The following is a 23652-nucleotide window of genomic DNA, read 5'->3' as shown; positions in this document are numbered from 1 at the left end:
CAGCTGAAGAGAGCTGGGGCTTTAAGAGACACCGTTAGGAGACAATGGACTTCATCTGTCTCTGGAGTATGCCACAGGGCCCTTAGGCCCTCTTACTCTTAAAAATTGGAAGGACTTTGGGGCTTGGGGAAGAGCAGGAGACTAGGACTGGCAAAGCCTTTAGTAAGGTGGCCATAAATTAATGCAAGTGCATATCTGTGTCCTCCACAGTGGAGGACAATGGAGTGATTGACCTACCTAATCAAGCATGAGAGAGCCATGTGGCTAAAAAATAAAACCATCATTGAAGTGCTTCTCTACAAATTAAAATGTACCCTGCAGTGTTTCAGAACTAATAAAGAGCTAGATATAATTGAATCTCAGAGGATTACTGGAAGAAGAATCACTACTGGGATTAGGAGTTTCCAGGCTGTGATTGTCACTGAAAGGCTAGGAGGAGAGAGGCAAGCGTGTAAGGACATCAAAAACGGCGAAGGAGGCTCTTAAAGAACTGAGGGCGCACATTTCAAACTTAAATAGGACATGCAACTGAAGCTAAAACTTTAAAATCAAATTTTATTTTTAAAAATTCAGGTCATAAAATATATATTATTCTACCCTCTGTCTTAAGTAGTAATATTTACACTTAATGTAGTGAACCAGATTGACCACCAGAACTACATTGAACCAAGACATTTTGGGAAAAGGAAGTCTTTGTTATGATCCTCACAGGTCCTGCTCACTGTTTATTTATTGTTATCAAGAACTGTTCTAGCTGTTCTCATTTAATCTTCCCTCAAAGTCTGTGAAATCAGGGCTCCAATAATAACTCCATTATGGATGGAGAAACTGAGACTTAGAGAGTTAAATAACTTGCACAAGGCCACATAGCTAGTGATTGGCAAGGCAGGCCTCAAACCCTGGTACATGTGGTGGCAAAGCCCACACTCTGACCTTGTGGGGGAGCTCATGGCGGGATGTACGTAACCTGCCATTATTTAAGAGGCCACAGTTCTGGAAATTTGCTCAGTACCAGCATGCCTTCCGTATATAAGAAATTCACACCACAGAGAAGAAATCCTAAAAACTGTAGACTGATGAATGTTACTTGAATGTACTGGAAGACAGTAGCATCCGTAACGTTGTTACTGGATTGTAAGCTCCAAAAAAGCAGAGAATTTGTCTCTCTTTTGTTTACCATGTTTCTCTGAAGCAGGGTTTCTCAACTTTGACACTGTTGACATTTTGGACCAGGTAATTCTTTGTTGTAGGGGACTGTTCTGTGAATTGTAGGATGTTTACCAGTATTCCTGGCCTCAACCCACTAGAGGTTAGTAGCACCCCTCCTCAGTTGTGACAAGCAAAAATATCTCTAGACATTGCTAAACGTCTTTTGGGGAGAAAATTGCCTCCAGTTGAGAACAAATGCCCTTTTAAAGAATAGAACAGTGCCTGGCAAGTAAAAGACCCCCAGTATTTTTTTAATTGACTGAAGACAGGAGTGAATGGTGTTCCACAAAGTATACTGCTTGTGATATGCAAGATAACTAGAGGGAACCTTGAAAAAGTTCTAGAACTTTAATAGTTATGCATTTTTATATGCATTAGAAAAAGATAACGTTTTGAACCCATGATTTCACATAGTATTTTACAGGACAAGGCTAAAGTGGATACTGAAGTTTAAAAAAAATGGCTTAATTGAAGGAAACATTAAGTGTAGACAATAAATGCGTTTAGCAAATATCATAAAATTGATTAAGGTGGTATGTAAATGACTGGAGTCATTTACTGGACTGGAGTTTGATGCATTGCTCTATACTAAGGGCAAACAGTGTGTCCTGAATATACCAGGTATGAGAGCCTCCTCTAAGTCTGGCCCCTAGAGCCCTCATTGGGAATGATCTGGTGTCCTGTACAACCTAGGCACAGATGTTGAAGACAAATTGCTTACCCTCTGAAAACTGGACAGTCTGATGGATACTGTAAGGTACGCACATCTGTATGACATAGCACCTAAGTTCCATATTGTATGAGAGTTCAAAGGAAACAAAGATTACTTCCTGTTCATGTGATGAGGAAAGGCCACACTACTGATAGTGAAGGATGAATGGAATCTTAGTAGGTATGTACATTGCAGAGAAAAAATACAGAGGAGTAGAGCTGGAACAGTTTAAAGCATACTTAAGGGATGAGTAGAGGCCACTTGGCTGCAATGTAGGGTGACTACTGATGATGAAGGTGGAACCTGCTTGTCGAGAATGTTTAATGCCAGGCTGGGTAAGTCCATGGAACAGTGATTTTCATTTAGATTTCCTAATGTCTGGCTAAAAGCTGCTTTGTTGTTGTTTTTAAGTGTGTTGCCATTACTTTAGAAGTGATACTTAGTTTGGGATGAGGATCTGACTAAGAGTCAAGATTGATGAATACTGCTGCTTAGAGAGGTATACAGACTTAGATACACACACACACAGAGCAGCCGAAAGAAGAGAATAAAGCAAGAGGGAATCAGAGTAGAAAGAAAAAGCTAAACCCTGGCAACAGGAGAAGAAGCAGGGTAGTAACTTGGGACTGGGGGAATACAGGGTTTTGGGGGCAATATTGGCAGTAGGCCTTAAACTCCATACCTCTGTAAGGAAACTGTCTTCTTTAAAACAAGATTTGGATCTTTCCAAGTTTACTACTGGAACACTAGGTGAGTCAGCCGACGGGTAATATTGATCTTTACCTCCTTGGTTTTGTCTTCGCCTGGAAGAGAGCTGCCTCTGAAGCCTATTCTCTCCACCATGTTGACCTCTGGAGAGGCAAGTCCTCTTGAAAATCCTGGCCTATGCCTGACAACCCTTTCCTTTGTGCTTCCCCTAACACAACTGAGAATGGCTTGATTCTTTTCAAAAAGACTATTAAATATTAAAGAATAAACAAGAAATAAAATACAAGAAGGCTTGCCAGTCAAATCTCCTTTCCCTGCTGCCACCACAGACAACTTCTTAAAATCCAAATTTAGCCATGTGACTCCCTGGCTTAGCTCTTTCATAGCATCTTGTTTGTGTAGGGATTGCATTTTAGTGTATTGACTTTCTTGTGGTTTTTCTTGGAGTCAAAAAGGTTTTATAATTCTCTTTACATAATGCTTATTTTACTTATCTGATTTGGAGGGGTGACAGTGAAAATTGAGATGATACTGGGAAGGGTGAAGGACTTTCCTGTGAATATGTATGAGAGTTCCAGCTCTTTCCTAAAGTCTTCCCAGAATAGTTTCATCCGAAGGGTCAGGGCTCACTAAACTCTTGCTTTCTGACGAGGTGTTTCTAGGCTACCTCAAGGAGAAATCCCAGTGAGTGGGACTACAGCCCTCCACTTCAATTCAACCTGAAAACTTTGGCCCTAACCCATTTTATATATTAGTGTTCTGCATAAGATTTTTTGAGAGTGAGTCTGCTGCTTTAAATAAAAGGTGAGGTGATGAGAAATCATTACATGATTTCTCAAGTTCCTTTTGGCTCCAAAATTCTCTGAGAATCAAGCCCCCTTGACTTCTTTCTTGATTCACCTTATGTTAATTTTGTTCCATACAATTAATGCCTTGTTAGAAAGTAATGCAATTTCAGAGCTGCGAGAGTTTTTAGCAGTTATCTTGTCCAGTTTCCCAAACTGAGCTCCCAAGAATAGAACTCCTAAGAAATACTGATTGCTCACAAAAAGGATTGTATAGCCAAATACATTGAGAGACTATACTTTTGTCACATTGCTTATTAGCATTTTTAAGGCTCTGAAAAGTTTTATAATAAAGAAACCTTAAGACAGCATGTCTTACATTTATTTGATCAGAGCCCTATTTCTGGATAATGCACCTTTTAACATCCTGTGGACATCAATTTGGGAAACACTCATCTAGTTCTGCTCCCTCCTTTTGCAAAGAACTTGAGATAGAAAATTTTCCAGTGTTACACAACTAGTTCTCAGGTTTCAGTCGCATATTTATTCCCTGATTGTCTCTATTTCATATATGCTTTATTTCTTTCTTTCCCAGCTTTATTTGAGATATAATTGATATATAACATTGTATAAGTTTAAGGTGTACAATGTGATGATTTGATACATAGATATATTGTGAAATGATTGCCACAATAATGTTACTTAACATATCCATCACCACAATAAGGTTAGTTAGCAGATCCATCACCTCACATAGTTATAATTTTTTGTGTGGTGTGTTGAGAACTTTTAAGGTCTACTTGCTTAGCATCTTTCAAATATACAGTAAGTATTGATAACTATAATCATCATGCTCTATATTACATCCCCAGAACTTACTCATCTTAAAATTGGAAGTTTGTACCTTTTGACCATCTTCACCCATTCTCACCACCACTCCCTGCCCCCACTCCTGGCAACCACCAGGCTACTCTCTATTTTTATGAGTTTGGTTCTCTTCGGATTCCACATATAAGTGAGATTATACAGTATTTGTCTTTCAGTATCTGACTTATTTCACTTAGCCTAATGCGTTAAGATTCATCCATCTTGTCACAAGTAGCAGAATTTCCTGTTTTATGGCTGAATAATATTCGTGTGTGTGTGTGTTTATCCATTCATCTGTTGGTAGGCATTTAGGTGTTTCCATGTCTTGACTATTGTAAATGATGCTGCAGTGAATATAGTGGTACAGAAATCTCTTCCAGATAGTGATTTCATTTCCTTCAGCTATATACCCCAAAGAGGAATTGCTGGATCACATGGTATTTCTGTTTTTTTTATTTTCTTGAGGAACTTCCATACTCCTTTCCACAGTGGCTGTACTAGGTTACATTCCCACCAACAGTGTCCAAGGGTTCCCCTTTTTCCATGTTCTCACTAGCATTTATTATCTCTTGTCATTGATAATAGACATAGTAACAGGTGTGAGGTGTGATGTATCATTGTGGTTTTGATTTGCATTTCTCTCATGATTAGTGACGTTGAGCACCTTTTCATATACCTGTTGGCCATTTATATGTTCTCTTTCGAAAAATGTCTACTTAGATTCATTGCCCATTTTAAAATTTGGTTGTTTTTCGGCTTTTGAGTTGTGTAAGATCATTGTATATTTTGGATATTAATCCTTTATTGGATATGTGGTTTGCAAATAAACTCTCCCATTCCTTTGGTTACCTCTTCATTTTGTTGATCATTTCTTTTGCTATGCAGAAGCTTTTTACTTTGGTGTAGTCTCATTTATTTGTGTTTTTTCTTGCCTGTGTTGTTTCCCTTTGTTTTCTTCTAGGACTTTTATGAGTTCAAGTCTTACATTTAAGTCTTTAATTCATTTCAAGTTAATTTTTGTCGATGGCGTAAGGTAGGTGGTCCACTTTCATTTTTTTGCATGTGAATATCTAGTTTTCCCAGAATCGTTTATTGAAGAGACTGTCTTTTCCCCATTGAGTGTTCTTGCCTCCCTTGTCAAATATTAGTTGACCTTATATGCTTGGGTTTATTTCTGGATTCTGGATTCTTTTCTTTTGGTCTTTCTGTTTTGTTTTTTTTCCTATGCTAGTACTTCTAGGTTGTTTAATTTGTTGGTGTATAATTGTTCATAGTAGTCTCATGATCCTTTGTATTTTTGTGGTATTAGTTGTAATGTCTCCTCTTTCATTTCTGACCTTATTTATTTGGGTCCTTTTTTTTTTCCTTGGTCTAGCTAAAAATTTGTAAATTTCGTTCATCTTTTCAGTGAACCAACTTTTAGTTTCGGTAATCTTTTCTATTGTTTTCCTATTCTTTATTTCATTCATTTCTGCTCTGATATTTAGTATTTCCTTCCTCTAATTTTGGGCTTAGTTTGTTCTTCTTTTACTAATTCCTTGAGGGGTAAAGTTCGGTTGTTCTTTTGAGATCCTTCTTTTCTCTTAAAAGTTTACTGCTATAAACTTCCTCTTAGAACTCATTCCTCTCAAAAGCAGTGAGATGCTTTGTTGCATCACATTGGTTTTATTGTGTTGTGTTTCTATTTTTGTTTTCGTTTTTCTTGGTTTTTTTTTGGTTTCATTTATTTTTAGTACCTTTTTTTAACATATTTATTGGAGTATAATTGCTTTAAAATGGTATGTGAGTTTCTGCTTTATAACAAAGTGAATCAGCTATACATATACATATATCCCCATATCTCTTCCTTCTTGTGTCTCCCTCCCTCCTACCCTCCTTATCCCACTGCTCTAGGTGGTGACAAAGCACCTAGCTGATCTCCTTGCGCTATGCGGCTGCTTCCCACTAGCTATCGGTTTTACATTTGATAGTGTATATGTGTACCTGCCACTCTCTCACTTTGTCCCAGCTTACCCTTCCCCCTCCCCGTGTCCTCAAGTTCATTATCTAGTAGGTGTGCATCTTTATTCCCTTTATCCCTTTATTCCCTTTATCCTCCCTAGGTTCTTCATGACCATATTTTTTTTCTTTTTTAGATTCCATATATATATGTAAGCATACAGTATTTGTTTTCCTCTTTCTGACTTACTTCACTCTGTATGACACACTCTAGGTCCATCCACCTCACTACAAATAACTCAATTTTGATTCTTTATATGGCTGAGTAATATTCCATTGTATATATGTGCAACATCTTCTTTATCCATTCATCTGTCAGTGGTCACTTAGGTTGCTTCCATGTCCTGGCTATTGTAAATAGAGCTGCAATGAGCCCTGCGGTACTTGACTCTTTTTGAATTATGGTTTTCTCAGGGTATATGCCCAGTAGTGGGATTGCTGGGTCATATGGTAGCTCTGTTTTTAGTTTTCTAAGGAACCTCCATACTGTTCTCCATAGTGGCTGTATCAATGTACATGCCCACCAGCAGTGCAAGAGGGTTCCCTTTTCTCCACACCCTCTCCAGCATTTACTGTTTGTAGATTTTTTGATCATGGCCATTCTGACTGGTGTGAGATGGTACCTCATTGCAGTTTTGATTTGTGTTTCTCTAATGATTAATGATGTTGAGCATTCTTTCATGTGTCTGTTGGCAATCTGTATATCTTCTTTGGAGAAATGTCTTTTTAGGTCTTCTGCCCATTTTGGGATTGGGTTGTCTGCATTTTTGGTATTGAACTGCATGAGCTGCTTGTAAATTTTGGAAATTAATCCTTTGTCAGTTGCTTCATTTGCAAATATTTTCTCCCATTCTGAGGGTTGTCTTTTGGTATTGTTTATGGTTTCCTTGGCTGTGCAGAAGCTTTTAAGTTTCATTAGGTCCCATTTGTTTATTTTTGTTTTTATTTCCATTTCTCTAGGAGGTGGGTCAAAAAGGATCTTGCTGTGATGTACGTCGTAGAGTGTTCTGCCTATGTTTTCCTCTAAGGGTTTTATAGTGTCTGGCCTTACATTTAGGTCTTTAATCCATTTTGAGTTTATTTTTGTATGTGGTGTTAGGGAGTGTTCTAATTTCATTCTTTTACATGTAGCTGTCCAGTATTCGAAGCACCACTTATTGAAGAGGCTGTCTTTTCTCCATTGTATATTCTTGCCTCCTTTATCAAAATAAGGTGACCATATGTGCGTGGGTTTCTCTCTGGGCTTTCTATCCTGTTCCATTGATCTAGATTTCTGTTTTTGTGCCAGTACCATACTGTCTAGATTACTGTAGCTTTGTAGTATAGTCTGAAGTCCGGAAGCCTGATTCCTCCAGCTCCGTTTTTCTTTCTCAAGATTGCTTTGGGTATTCGGGGTCTTTTGTGTTTCCATACAAATTGTGAAATTTTTTGTTCTAGTTCTGTGAAAAATGCCAGTGGTAGTTTGATAGGGATTGCATTGAATTTGTAGTTTGCTTTGCGTAGTGTAGTCATTTTCACAGTGTTAATTCTTCCAATCCAAGAACATGGTATATCTCTCCATCTGCTTGTATCATCTTTATTTTCTTTCATCAGTGTCTTATAGTTTTCTTCATACAGGTGTTTTGTGTCCTTAGGTAGGTTTATTCCTTGGTCTTTTATTCTTTTTGTTGCAGTGGTAAATGGGAGTGTTTCCTTAATTCCTCTTTCAGATTTTTCATCATTAGTGTATAGGAATGCAGGAGAGTTCTGTGCCTTAATTTTGTATCCTGCTACTTTACCAAATTCATTGATTAGCTCTAGTAGTTTTCTGGTAGCATCTTTAGGATTCTCTTTGTACAGTATCATGTCATCTGCAAACAGTGACAGTTTTACCTCTTCTTTTCCAATTCGGATTCCTTTTATTTCCTTTTCTTCTCTGATTGCTGTGGCTAAAACTTCTAAAACTGTGTTGAGCAAGAGTGGTGAGAGTGGGCAACCTTGTCTTGTTCCTGATCTTAGTGGAAATGCTTTCAGGTTTTCACCATTGAGGACAATGTTGGCTGTGGGTTTGTCATATATGCCCTTTATTATGTTGAGGAAAGTTCCCTCTATGCCTACTTTCAGGAGGGTTTTTATCATAAATGGGTGTTGAATTTTGTCAAAAGCTTTTTCTGCATCTATTGAGATGATCGTATGGTTTTTATTCTTCAGTTTGTTAATATGGTGTATCACATTGATTGATTTGCGTATATTGAAGAATCCTTGCATTCCTGGGCTAAACCCCACTTGATCATGGTGTATGATCCTTTTAATGTGCTGTTGGATTCTGTTTGCTAGTATTTTGTTGAGGATTTTTGCATCTATGTTCATCAGTGATATTGGCCTGTAGTTTCCTTTCTTTGTGACATCTTTGTCTGGTTTTAGTATCAGGGTGATGGTGGCCTCATAGAATGAGTTTGGGAGTGTTCATCCCTCTGCTATATTTTGGAATAGTTTGAGAAGGATAGGAGTTAGCCCTTCTCTAAATGTTTGATAGAATTCACCTGTGAAGCCATCTTGTCCTGGGCTTTTGTTTTTTGGAAGGTTTTAAATCACAGTTTCAATGTCAGTGCTTGTGATTGGTCTGTTTGTGTTTTCTGTTTCTTCCTGGTTCAATCTCAGAAGGTTGCCTTTTTCTAAGAATTTATCCATTTCTTGCAGGTTGTCCATTTTATTGGCATACAGTTGCGTGTAGTAATCTCTCATGATCCGTTGTATTTTTGCAATGTCAGTTGTTACTTCTTTTTCATTTCTGATTCTCTTGATTTGAGTCTTCTCCCTTTTTTTCTTGATGAGTCTGGCTAATGGTTTATCAATTTTGTTTATCTTCTCAAAGAACCAGCTTTTAGTTTTATTGATCTCTGCTATTGTTTCCTTCATTTCTTTTTCATTTATTTCTGATCTGATCTTTATGATTTCTTTTCTTCTGCTAACTTTGTGGGTTTTTTGTTCTTCTTTCTCTAATTGCTTTAGGTGTAAGGTTAGGTTGTTTATTTGAGATGTTTCTTGTTTCTTGAGGGAGGATTGTATTACTATAAACTTCCCTCTTAGAACTGCTTTTGCTGCATCCCATAGGTTTTGGGTTGTCGTGTTTTCATTGTCATTTGTTTCTAGGTATTTTTTTGATTTCCTCTTTGATTCCTTCAGTAATTTTTTGGTTATTATGTAGTCTATTGTTTAGCCTCCATGCGTTTGTATTTTTTACAGATTTTTTTCCTGTACCTGATATTTAGTCACATAGCATTGTTGTCAGATAAGATACTTGATACAATTTCAGTTTTCTTTAATTTATCAAGGCTTGATTTGTGACCCAAGATATGATCTATCCTGGAGAATGTTCCATGAGCACTTGAGAAGAAAGTGTATTCTGTAGTTTTTGGATGGAATGTCCTATAAATAACAAGTCCATCTTGTTTAATGTATCATTTAAAGCTTGTGTTTCCTTATTTATTTTCCTTTGGATGATCTGTCCATTGGTGAAAGTGGGGTCTTAAAGTCCCCTACTATGATTGTGTTACTGTCGATTTCCCCTTTTATGGCTGTTAGCATTTGCCTTATGTATTGAGGTGCTCCTATGTTGGGTGCATAAATATTTACAATTGTTATATCTTCTTCTTGGATCGATCCCTTGATCATTATGTAGTGTCCTTCTTTTTCTCTTGTAATAGTCTTTATTTTAAAGTCTATTTTTTCTGATATGAGAATTGCTACTCCAGCTTTCTTTTGATTTCCGTTTGCATGGAATATCTTTTTCCATCCCCTTACTTTCAGTCTGTATGTGTCTCTTGGTCTGAAGTGGGTATCTTGTAGACAGCATATATATGGGTCTTGTTTTTCTATCCATTCAGCCAATCTGTGTCTTTTGGTGGGAGCATTTAGTCCGTTTACATTTAAGGTAATTATGGATATGTGTGTTCCTATTCCCATTTTCTTAGTTGTTTTGGGTTCGTTATTGTAGGTCTTTTCCTTCTCTTGTGTATCCTGCCTAGAGAAATTCCTTTAGCATTTGTTGTAAAGCTGGTTTGGTGGTGCTGAACTCTCTCAGCTTTTGCTTGTCTGTAAAGGTTTTAATTTCTCCATCAAATCTGAATGAGATCCTTGCTGGGTAGAGTAATCTTGGTTGTAGTTTTTTCCCTTTGATCGCTTTACATATGCCCTGCCACTCCCTTCTGGCTTGCAGAGTTTCTGGTGAAAGATAAGCTGTTAATCTTATGGGGCTTCCCTTGTATGTCATTTGTTGTTTTTCCCTTGCTGGTTTTAATATTTTTTTTTTGTATTTAATTTTCGGTAGTTTGATTAATTTGTGTCTTGTCGTGTTTCTCCTTGGGTTTATCCTGTTTGGGACTCTCTGTGCTTCCTGGACTTGATTAACTATTTCCTTTCCCATATTAGGGAAGTTTTCAACTATAATCTCTTCACATATTTTCTCAGTCCCTCTCTTTTTCTCTTTTTCTCCTGGGACTCCTATAATTCGAATGTTGGTGCGTTTAATGTTGTCCCAGAGGTCTCTGAGACTGTCCTCAATTCTTTTCATTCTTTTTCTTTATTCTGCTGTGCAGTAATTATTTTCACTATTTTATCTTCCAGGTCACTTATCCATTCTTCTGCCTCTGTTATCCTGCTATTGATTCCTTCTAGAGAAAGTTTAATTTCATTTATTGTGTTGTTCATCATTGTTTGTTTGCTCTTTAGTTCTTCTAGGTCCTTCTTAAACGTTTCTTGTGTTTTCTCCATTCTGTTTCCAAGATATTGGATCATATTTACTATCATTACTCTGAATTCTTTTTCAGGTAGACTGCCTATTTCCTCTTCATTTCTTAGGTCTGGTGGGTTTTTACCTTGCTTCTTCATCTGCTGTGTGTTTTTCTGTCTTCTCATTTTGCTTAACTTACTGTGTTTGGGGTCTCCTTTTTGCAGGCTGCAGGTTCGTAGTTCCCGTTGTTTTTGGTGTCTGCTCCCAGTGGGTAAGGTTGGTTTAGTAGGTTGTGTAGGCTTCCTGGTGGAGGGGACTAGTGCCTGTGTTCTGGTGGATGGGGCTGGATCTTGTCTTTCTGGTGGACAGGTGTTTTGGGGTGTCTGTGACCTTATTATGATTTTAGGTATCCTCTCTGGTAATGGGTGGGGTTGTGTTCCTGTCTTGCCAGTTGTTTGGCATAGGGTGTCCAGCACTGGAGCTTGCTGGTCATGAGTGAAGGTGGGTGTTGGTGTTGAGATGGAGATCTCTGGGAGATTATCGCCGTTTGATATTACGTGGAGCTGGGAGGTCTCTGGTGGACCAATGTACTGAACTCGGCTCTGCCACCTCAGAGGCACAGGCCTGACACCCAGTCAGAGCAACGAGAGCCTGTCTTCCACACAGCTCAGAATAAAAGGGAGAAAAAAAGAAAGAAAGAAAGAAGAGAGCAACCAAACCAAAAAACACATCCACCAATAATAACAAGTGGTAAGAACTATACTAAAAAAAATTTTTTTTAAAAAAGGGACAGACAGAACCCTAGGACAAATAGTAAGAGCAAAGCTATACAGAGAAAATCACACACAAAAGCATACACATACAGACTCACAAAAGGAGAAAAAGGAAATATATATATATTATATATATATATATATATATATATATATAATATATATATATAATATATATATATATATATAGTTGCTCCCAAAGTCCTCCTCCTCAATTTGGGATGATTCGTTGTCTATTCAGGTATTCCACAGATGCAGGGTACATCAAGTTGATTGTGGAGATTTAATATGCTGCTCCTGAGGCTGCTGGGAGAGATTTCCCTTTCTCTTCTTTGTTCGCACAGCTCCTGGGGGTCAGCTGTGGATTTGGCCCCGCCTCTGCGTGTAGGTCGCCTGAGGGCGTCTGTTCTTCACTCAGACACGAAGGGGTTAAAGGAGCAGGTGATTCGGGGGCTCTGGCTCACTCAGGCCGGGGGGAGGGAGGGGTACGGAGTGCTGGGCAAGCCTGCGGCTGCAGAGGCCACCATTGACGTCGCATAAGCCTGAGACGCGCCGTGCATTCTCCCGGGGAAGTTGTCCCTGGATCCCGGGACCCTGGCAGTGGGGCGCTGAACAGGCTCCCTGGAGGGGAGATGTGGAGAGTGAGCTGTGCTTGCACACAGGGTTCTTCGTGGCTGCAGCAGCAGCCTTAGCGTTTCATGCCCGTCTCTGGAGTCTGCGCTGATAGCTGCGGCTCGCGCCCGTCTCTGGAGCTCTATTAAGCGGTGCTCTGAATCCCTTCTCCTTACGCACTGTGAAACATATAGGCAAGTAAAACTCTTGCTTCTTTGCAGCTCCAGACATTTTCCCAGACTCCCTCCCAGCTAGCTGTGGTGCACTAGCCTCCTTCAGGCTGTGTTCATGCAGCCAACCCCAGTCCTCTCCCTGGGCCCCGACCTACAAAGCTGGAGCCTCATCTCCCAGCCCCCGCCCACCCCGGCGGGTGAGCAGACAAGCCTCTCAGGCTGGTGAGTGCTGGTCGGCACCGATCCTCTGTGCGGGAACCTCTCCTCTTCGCCCTCCGCACCCCTGTTGCTGCGCTCTCCTCCGTGGCTCCGAAGCTCCTCCCCACCGTCCCCACCACCCCCGTCTCTGCCCACGAAGGGGCTTCGTAGTGTGTGGAAACCTTTCCTCCTTCACAGCTCCCTCCCACTGGTGCAGGTCGCAACCCTATTGTTCTGTCTCTGTTTATTCTTTTTTCTTTTGCCCTACCCAGGTACGTGGGGAGTTTCTTGCCTTTTGGGAGGTCTGAGGTCTTCTGCCAGCGTTCAGTAGGTGTTCTGTAGGAGTTGTTCCACGTGTAGATGTATTTCTTATGTATCTGTGAGGAGGAAGGTGATCTCTACTTCTTACTCTTTCGCCATCTTGGAGCTCTTCTCCATTTTTGTATGTCTCAAAATTTGTTTTCTTCTTTTGATTTCTTCTTTGGTCCATTGGTTGGTCAGGAGTGTGTTGTTTAATTTCCATGTATTTGAAAAATTTCTGGCTTTCTAACAGTTATTGATTTCTGCCTTCATAACATAGTGTTTGTAAAAGATGCTTGATAAAATTTCTGTCTTCTTGAATTTGTTGAGACTTATTTTGTGGCCTACCATATCATCAATCCTAGAAAAATTTTCTCTGTACTTGAGAAGAATGTGTATTCTGTTGCTGTTGGATGGAATGTTCTATATATGTCTGTTTGATCCATTTAGTCTATAGTGTTATTTAAATCCACTGTTTCCTGATTGATTCTCTGTCTGGATGATCTGTCCGTTGCTGAGAATGGGATATTAAAGTAAACTGGTGTTATTATATTGCTATTTCTCATTTTATTTGTGTTAGTATTTGCTTTATATATTTAGGTGCTCCAGTGTGGGGTGCTAAAACATTTACAATTGTTATATCTTCTTGATTAATTCACCCCATTTTCATTATATAATGACCTTCTTTGTCTCTCATGACTATATTTAGCTTAAAGTCTACCTTGTCTGATATTTGTATAGCTATCCCTGCTTTCTTTCAGTTACCACTTGCTTGAAATATCTATCACTTCATCCTATATGTGTCCTTTAAACTAAAGTTGAATCTCTTGTAGACAGCATGCCATTGGGATCTTGTTTTTTATCCATTCAGCCATTCTGTCTTTTGATTGGAGAATTTAATCCATTTATGTTTAAAGTAATTTTTGATAGGTATTGCCATTTTGTTCTATTGAATTCTTCAGCCATTGTATTCTTCAGCTCTAAGATTTCTTTTTTTTTTTGATAGTTTCCATTTCTTTCTTGAACTTTTTGTTTTGTTTGTGTACTGTTTTCCTAATTTTCTTTAGATGTCTATGTGCTCTTGTAGTTCACTGAAGTTCTTTAAGAGTATTATTCTGAATTCTTTCTCAGACAGCTTATAGACCTCCGTTACATTAGGGTCAGTTATTGGAGCTTTATTAGTTTCTTTGGGTGGTGTCATGTTATGTTTACCTCTTTTCTTCGTGATCCTTGATTCCTTGCATTGTTTAAACAGTTTCCTCCAGACTTTACACGTTCACTTCTGTAGGGAAAGACCTTCACCAGTCATGACTGCTTGAGACTACTGGAGAGGTCAGCTGGTAGCCTTCACAGTCAGCAGGGCTTGCTGTTGGGGTCTCTAGTTAGATGAGGCCATTGCTTGTGCTCTGAAGTTGGGGGGATGCCACTGGCTGGGCTCCACAGTTGGGTAGGCCTTTTGGCTGGGCTCCATGTTCAAGCAGGACCACTGGGTGACCATCTCCCTGTTTGGGTGGGGCTACTGGTTTTGCTCAGCAGTCAGATGGGGCCACTAGCTGGCTTCTGCAATCACCTCCAGTTGGGTAAAGTCCCAGGCTGTGTTCACTGCTAGCATGGTGCCACTGGTTGGATTCCCTGATTGAGCAGGGCTGTGGGTTGGGTTTAGCAATCACTCCTTGCTGTGTGGAGTCTCAGACTGTGCTCCACAACCAAGTGGTACCGCTGGCTGGATTTTATGTTTAAGTAGGGCCCCAGGCAGGACGTACTGGTTCGACGTGGCCTCAGGCTGTGCTCTGCGATTAGGTGGGGCCGCAGACTGTGCCCTGAAGTTGAGCAGGGCTGCATTCTGGTGTTCCTGACCAGTAGACTGTGCTCTGCTGCTAGGCTGAGCTTCCTTGTTGGGTGGGATCACAGGCTATGCTTCTTGGTTGGGCAGGATTACTGGCTGGGCTTCCTGCCTGGGCAAGGCCGCAGACTGTGTTCAGCAATTGGGCAGGGCCGTAGACTGGGCTCCTCTGCTTATCAGGGTTGTAAGGCTGGGATCCATGGCTGAGTGGGATTGTAGGGTGGGCTCTCCCTCTCTAGCAGTCCCATAGGCTGGGTTCCCTTGTCACCCAGGGTCACTGTTACAGCTCTCTGGTTTTGCAGGGCCAGTGGCTATTCTCACCAGTTGGGCAGGGCTGCTGGTTTGGCTGCCTGACCAAGTGGGGCTATACGATGGGCTTGTGGCTGCTCTAGTTCCCTGGCCAGGCTTCCTGGAAGGAGAGACTGGAGGCTATGCTCAGCACTTGGGCGAGGCTGAGTATTTGCTTGCCTTCATGGGCTGGATGGTAGAACAGGCTCCATTTCCAGTCTGGCCCATTGATTGTGGGTCCAAATCAGGTAGAACTACCAACTGAACTCCCTAGCCAGAAGGGGCCACTGGCTCAGCTCTGCAGATGGCCAGAGTTGCTGGCTGGGATCTTTGCTCAGGCACTGATATGGAATGCCGTTTTCCAGAGCCTGAGCACTTTTTGCTGTAAGCTCTGCCCCCCTTCTCCACCTCTCTCTGATCCCCAGTAGTCAAGCCCAGCAGATTCCTCTGATGATCTCCATGAGGCAAGACCCGAGTGGGCCTCCTGGAAGTGTCCCATATGCTGGTTGTCCACCTCGGGCTCTCTTTTCCCATTATGGAATCCATATTCCCACTTCTCCCCACAGGGAGGAGGGTGATGTGGTCAGGGTATATCCAGTCCTCTCACCCTTCTAATGTGCTCCTTCTCAGTCTCTGTTGTCCAGCAGGGTGCTTCAGCCTTACCCTCAGGTTCTAACATCTTCACAGTGGAGTCTTTTCTATGCATAGTTGCTAGGTGGTCTTCTTGTGAGGGAGACTGAAGTTGGGAATGATCTATGTGACCATCTTGATGACATCACTCTCCTCTTCATGATTGACTTCAAGTAGATTATATATTCCTTAACGTATTGATAAATAATGTCTTATAATTTTGCCTCTCTTGGTGCTTTAGCTCCATACTGGGAATGTGGCAGGTGAACAATAGATGTGTGGTAGTTCTGTGATTAAACCCTGTGAGAAAATAAAGCATTATAGTATAAATTGCTGCTCCTCCATGCACACCTGCATTTGCAATATGTATTTTTTTCCTCTAGAGTTTCTGTTGTCTGTAGCTCATAGTTATTGATTCATACTGTTTATTGGTAGTAACTCTGTGGGCTGCTTTGCTGCAGCGATAATTTGATTAGAGGTACTGCTGTTTGACACCATTCAGGAAAATGTTACACTATAAATGGTATTGGATTTGTCAGAGAGTGACATTGAAGAGAAACCAGGGATAGGCAAACTAATAACATGCTAGCCTTGTTATTAAAATTGGGCCTTTTGGCATTTTTGTCCACCATTTTTTATTGATATCACTGCCTTCCTAAGAGATAAACCATGTGACCAATTTGATGACTTTTATTTGGCAAGGGCAGAAACTAATGCTAGATAAACAAGGTCATAGTAAGCTGATGTAGAGCCCGTGCTTCCAGAATACTGTGTTTCTGTCCTCTGAGGTTAGATATCTGTTTTATTTAGGTAAGGGGGCAAGATTGGAATGCACTGGAATGAAATGCTCATGTTGACAACATAAGTTTTAATGGAACTTGAATCTGACTGTGTGTGTGTGTGCTGTGTTTTTTTTACAGGGAATCATCATCAAAGGACCTACCAGAGACCACAAGAAAACATGGGGAGAAGTAAGTTTCTCTTTACTTTTAAATAACTTAGATTCTCTCCACATTAATCCACTATATCCAGGAAATTAGATTTGCAACTCAAAGCTTGTATTTTTCTTTTTTTGTGGACACCTAAATCATATTTCTGGTTAGTGTTAGAAAGGTTTCGTTTGAAGCAGGGCTGTGCAGAAAAAGACCAACAGATCACATGTTGCTCACTGGAAAGGGTCTTTTGTTTCCCCTGCTCTTTTCTGGACATCTTCCAGTACAGGGAGAGAAGGCTCAAACTTGATATTATATAAACCTGCCCTAATCCCAGCTTCTTTACAACTCTTAGCAAAGTAACCCATATGCTGCTAATGGTTTCTGAGCCTTGCTGATAATAACCAAAACAAAAATATGATTGTACTATGCAACCAATGATAATAGTAAAAAATTCATCTGTGGGGTTGACTTATAAATGGCTTTGGTTGCCCCTAAAATGTTTAAGCCTGGCATTAAGAAGCATTAGATGAATTCTTTTTATTTTTCCTTTCTCATAAGGCTGTTATATGGGCAGTGAACAATAGACAAATTTAAGGTCATTTCTTTCTTAAGTTGTTAATAACCAGCCACTGCAGTGACTTCATAAATAATTCTAATCAGTGTAGACCATAAAAGTCTGATGCTATAAAGGACCTCAGAGGAAGACTTGGTATTGGGGAAGTATAATGAGAAGAGTACTGGACATAGGTCAAAGACCTGAATTCAAGTTCTACCTCTACTGTCTTGATCAAATCCTACTGTTCCCCTAAACTTGTTTGTTCATCTCTGAGGTGGGATTAAAAACATTCTGCACTATTAGCCTCAGGAGATTGTGGTTGTCATAATGTGATAATATATATGAAAGCGTGTTGAGAACTCTGAAGTATAATGGAAGAGTGCAGTGATGTACTCGTTGCTGTCCTTACTGTATATCTTCATTGGTTATGTCTTTCAGTAGTTAAAATGAAGTTATTTGATCAGATGCCTCTGTAGGCAGCAGGGCTGGGACCAGGGTTGTGCAAGTGACAGAGAGTGCTTCCTTATGTTTATGCTCTAGGCATCTTTCTCGCCCCATGTCAGTATGGGCCCTGGTAGGCAGCCCCAAGGATTATAGATAGAAAATATCTTCCTGAACCTTGATGAGCCAGCTTTTGTGTGTTTTCTCCAGTGCTTTCCTGGGTACTCTGGTTCTTTCCCAACCTTCACAAAAGATACCAATCTCTGATAGTTTAGAACTTTTTTAAAAATGACTAAATAAAAAAAACTGGTCAAAGTTCTAGGACTAATCCATACCACGTCCTAACTCCAAGTCAGCTGTCAACAGAACCTTCCAGAGTGACTCATCATGGTTTGATCCTCACTTTCTCCAAGCTTCAAGTGAATTTGGAGAATGTTGTGATGATTGGATTTCATCATGGCCATATGGTGAAGAAAGCTGCACTGAGACAGGGCAACATATTACTTCTTGTTTTCATTCTTCCTTTTCAGAATGGTCATCAGGTTATTAGCGGGGAGATCATTCGGTGCTTGCTTTAAAAGGCGCCCCACCAAGTATTTGTTTAAATGGTCAGGTAATTACTAGAGTTCTTGCTAAAGGACAGGGTATGGTACTGTAATCTGCAAAGATGGGCATGTTTCCAACCTGGAGATGAGATAAGGGAAGTGCTTCAAAAGAAATACTACTTTTAAAAACACATGGAAGTGTGTAATAGCAGCATTTTGACTGTGTTAAGCACTTTAAAAACATCCTTAAAATCCTGAATCTCAAAGAATCTATCCTTTACACTCTAAGCTTTACTTAGTTTGTCTGATTATACTTGTTAATTGCTGAAAAAAAGGATGCTTAGTGAAAAAAAAGGTGCTTCTGTGGGCTCTTTTTTTTCCTTTTCTGGCAGTGTACAATGGAGTTTTTAGTAGATTTGGCAAAGATTCTCACAAACATAGCTCAATGTGTCATACATACAAAGGGACAGCAGAGGAAAATATCACAAAGACATGGCACTAGCCTCATTAATTAAGGAGCCATGAAAACAAAGAACACAGCTGGGAAACCATACAGTATAGATGAAAAATTAAAATGAAATTGAGGTGAATTTCTTTTAGTATTCTTTGATACTGGATGAAGAAATTATTTATAAATATGTTAGAGGAATCATTCTTTTGTGTGATATGAAAAAATTCATAAACAAATTCTTACAAATTGTGTCCTTGGTATGTGGCATTGAAATCCCATTTACTATATAGGGATTTAGTATTTAGCTAGAATTTAGTATTTAGGACTTTTATGAATATATAATTATTTTGATATTAACAAGTATCTGTAGAGCATTTCATAACTCGTACATATTTCTCCTTCATTATCTTATTTGAGTTGTAAGAGAACCCTATAATGTAAATAGGGATTATTATCTTCATTTTATGTATTATAAAACTGAGGGTCATGAGAGAAAGTCTTATCTAAAGTCCACAGTTTATAAATGAAGAGTCAGAAGACAAACCTAGGTTTCCTTATGTCATATCCAGTTTTTATTTTCTTCCAACGAATTGTATTCTGAACACCCTAGTCATCAGCAGTGTATAAAGTTGATTAAAAACTTAGGAGCTATCTGATGCTGTGAAAGGTATGGAAGAAAATATTTTCTTAGAACTACGATGATATTCATGTTTCTCACAGCATGGGGAAGTGGGCAGATAGGAAAAGAGAAATACCTCAGTGTTCATCAACATTTATGGTAACAGCTAAAACACGTGTGTCAGATAGTAGAGTGCCTCAAATATCAAAATCCTCTGAGCAGGGCTTCCCTGGTGGCGCAGTGGTTGAGAGTCCGCCTGCCGATGCAGGGGACACGGGTTCGTTCCCCAGTCCAGGAAGATCCCACATGCCGTGGGGCGGCTGGGCCCGTGAGCCATGGCTGCTGAGCCGGTGCTCTGCAACGGGAGAGGCCACAACAGTGAGAGGCCCGCGTACTGCAAAAAAAAAAAAAATCCTCTGAGCAGTGGTGGTCCGTGACTGCAGTAATTCAAAGGCAGCAGCAGTAATTGGCAGTCACCAAGCTAGGTGACAAGATAATTCAACTCAGAAGCTTGCTGTACACAGCCCACAGTGGGAGGTGCCCAAAGTAAGGGGCCTAAGACACCACTTCTGTGGTGAAAGTCAACCTTCTTGATTGATAGGTTTTTATATTTGTGGTTCTTCATAACACAAAGAATAAAATACAGCATGGAATACCAGAATAGCATGTAGACGACAAGGGGAGATGCTGTTACAAAAAAACAATAGCATGTATAAATAAAACTATGTGTAAGATTTTAGTAGAGAATTAGCATTTTCACAAAGAAGAGAATGTAAGGATTTTGCAAATATGTATATATAGGCTTACCAAATATTATGTACATAATACTAGAGAGTATATATCAATAATCATCTTCAGATGGAAAGTAAAACTTTATCCTACCTTTTCATCCCCGCCCCTACCCCTACCCTCCCCGCCCCGAATAACTGGTACATTCACGATAAAAATGACAAAAGTCTCAGTATTCCACAAAGCAATTTCTTGGGAGATGTCTTGCTAAAAAATTTGGGGGTTGTTGTTTTTGTTACAATGTTTGAGTAGAATTTGACTTTGAATCACACCTATTTTCCATCTGATTTTTTTCTGTCAGAACACACTTCCTGCATATTTTAAGTGCTATAGCAGCAATTTATGGTATTTATTACTCTAATAGGCAGTTATGATGGCTAATTTCACTGTCTTTACCTTAATAACAAAGCTTCTGGAAGAAATTCATCATGTTTCCTCAATAATAGCAAACCACAAGATGTTCCTACTCGTCTTTTACAAAATAGGAATAATATTTAGCCATGAATCTTCAAACTGATTAATTTTGCTTTGTTGTGTAGAAAACAATATCTGGAATAGCTGAATGATAGCAGGCAGACAGGTCTTATTTGTGAAGAATAATTAACATAAAAATATAAAGATACCTTAGCATTTTTTCTGTTTCTCCTCTTTCAGTATTTAATCTTTGGAGATAGCTTTTACCTAGCCTAGTATGTAACCCTAGGTCTATAAATTCTTAATCTGCAAAGTCAGTTTCCATCTTCATTTTCCATGCTTAATGGTAACATGCCCTTGATGTCCTAGTATACATGAACATATTGTTGTGCTGTAGAGAAACAGAGACAGTGCTACCAGTTACACTCTTTTTATTATTATTAAAACATAGCAGCATCATTCCTTTGGGTCACTGGATGTACTTGGCTCCTTTAGTTCAAAGAACCCAAACATGTCCCCTCCACTTACTAAGACTTAATGGAAGGAAAGATGGTTTATAGCTACCACAGTAAATTTCTAAGCTCTTTGAGTCACTGCTGAACTACTGTTCAGTTGAGGCCAATCCTAAACTTTCATTCTGAGCATACAGCTCCATGTTTTCAAACAGGGAATGAGTGAGTGTTCAAACTGACAAGCCTTGTAAAGTGACTGTCTCGTAATGTAGTGCCTAATTTTATTTGACAGCTCCCAGGTTTACAGTTCAAGTGAAGGCACACATTTAAAGACAATTATTTCATTTTCTGGCCTATATTAAATCTGAGAGTCTCTCTATTATGGTAGCATATTCATGCCTCTGCAGTTCAGATGATGTCACCAATTTATTGTAAACCCTTGTCTAGCTTCATAATTTTATAACAGTAAAACAAATCTGCTTGGGGTTGACAACAGCCATTATTTTTTCCTGGCAAGTTTTTCCCATCAGAAAAAAAATGAGCTTACTATTTAAGGGTCAGGCTGCTTTTTTTTTTTTTTTAAACTCATTATAGTGCTTGATGCTTTTTGTCTTTGATGGAATCCTCTTTGCCTTTTACCTATTCAAGAAGAAAATAACTTTGGTACGTAAGTTTAGAATGGTTTCTCAACCTTAGCACTATTGACATTTTTTTTTAAAAATTGAGGCAAAACACGTAATATAGGCAAAACAATTCACATAACATAGAATTGACCATTTTAAAGTGTGCAGTTTAGTGGCATTTGTACAGTCACAGTGTTGTACAACTATCTTGTACCAAAACATTTCCATCACCTCCAAGGGAGACCCTCTACCCATTAAACAGTCTCTGTTTCTCCCTTCCCAGACCCTGGCAACCTGTGATCTGATTTCTAGCTCTATGGATTTACCTATCCTGGATATTTCATTTAAATGGAATAATACAATATGTGCCCTTTTGTTGTGTCTGGCTTTTTTCATGTAGCATAATGGTTTTTAGGTTTATCCACATTGTATTAGTACCTTATTCCTTTTTATGGCTGAATAATATCCCATTGTGTGAATATACTACAATGTGATTAGTCATTCATCAGTTGGTGGACATTTGTGTTGTTTCCACCCTTTGGCTATTCGAAATAGTGCTACCGTGAACCTCGATGTACAAGTTTTTGTTTGAGTATCTGTTCTCAGTTCTTTGGGGCATACATGTAGGAGTGACTATTGACATTTGGGGCCAGGTCATCTTTGTTGTGGGGCCTCTCCCCACTACATGCCAGTGGCACCTACCCCCCAAGTTGTGAGAATCAAAAATGTATCCAGACACTGCCAAATGTTCCCTGAGGTGCGATGTCTCCCAAGACTGAAAACCACTGATTTAGAATAAAGGGAAGGAAATCTTTAGAGATAAGCCATAATTAACATATTATGATTTTCATAGAAGTAATTCAGGTCTAAAGGAGAGCACTAGAGTTGGCCCTCTGTGTCTTCAGGTATCCACAGGTTCCACATACATGGATTCAACCAACCATGGATCAAAAATATCGGAAAAAAGTAAAAATTCCAGAAAGGTCAAAAAAGTGAAACTTGAATTTGCTGCATGCCAGCAACTATTTACATAGAATTTACATTGTGTTTCCAACTATTTATGTATCACTTACATTGTATTAGTTATTATAAGTAATGTAGAGATGATTTATAGTATATGAGAGGATGTGCATAGGTTATATGCAAATACTATGCCATTTCACATAAGGGACTTGAGAATCTGCAGAATTTGGTATCCATAGGGGGTTCTGGAATGAATCCCCCATGGCTACCGAGGGACAAATGCATATGGTTGTCAACAGAAATAATCAATAAACTGATCTATGATAGGAACAGAAAGAAGTTTTATTTGAGCCAAACTAAGAACTGAAGCCCAGTAGACAGCAGCTCAGGTAACTCTGAGGAACTAGTCTGAAGAAGCATGGTTTTCAGCACAGTTTTATATCTTTTCAGAACAAAGAACATCAAAGAAGTCAGGGATCCATTCCTTCAAGATTTCAAAACAACAGCCACAACAAATCAGCATATACACAAGGATTCAGTATGGCCTTGGCACCTGGGAAGGGAGTCTTATCACTGAAGGCATACCAGCATTGGTGACCCAGGAAGGGAGGCATTTCACCTTTATTTTTAACGTGGACATTTTTTACTTCTGGCCAGTGCACCCTTTTCTTTAAGGATTAAGGCAGCTGTACAATGCATGTTTGATAGGCCACAAACAGGCAGTTTTAGTTAGCATAAAGTTCGAGTTAAATCATATATAAGCCAGAATGACTTTCCCATACCGCAGTATGTGAAATTTTCTTCCATTATGGTTCTAGAAACCAAGGTGCAGTCCTGGTCCTATAATCAAGCAGCTGTGTCCTTGGATAAGTCACTTAACCTCTGGATTTCAGTGTAAAATGAAGGGATTGAGATGGATCAGTGGTTTCCAGTGTTGCTCAGTGAAGCGCCAGGTTTTCTAAAGGGGCCCCTGAGGAGCCACTATGAGAGAAGGGGAGGAAAAGAGAGCTCCTGGTATGTAGTACCTCCCCTTCAGACAGAGCAAGCGAAGGTTTGA

General features: G+C 39.6%; 1 protein-coding gene across 6 annotated transcripts in view; it reads left to right on the top strand.

Annotated features, from left to right (window-relative positions):
* Positions 1-23652, top strand: part of PRRG1 (proline rich and Gla domain 1) — a 266644-nt gene that overhangs the window by 184682 nt on the left and 58310 nt on the right. For all 6 annotated transcript variants that reach the window (XM_029241025.1, XM_029241021.1, XM_029241024.1 and 3 more), the window contains one exon: positions 16728-16778. In XM_029241025.1, the coding sequence (XP_029096858.1) occupies positions 16728-16778 (51 nt within the window). The remainder of the gene's footprint in view (positions 1-16727; positions 16779-23652) is intronic.

The sequence above is a fragment of the Monodon monoceros genome, unplaced genomic scaffold, assembly GCF_005190385.1.
Source record: "Monodon monoceros isolate NGI ecotype Baffin Bay Population unplaced genomic scaffold, NGI_Narwhal_1 Super_Scaffold_22, whole genome shotgun sequence".
Lineage (NCBI taxonomy): Eukaryota > Metazoa > Chordata > Mammalia > Artiodactyla > Monodontidae > Monodon > Monodon monoceros.
Note: the sequence above shows the minus strand (reverse complement) of the source record. Positions and strands in the feature narration are given on the sequence as shown.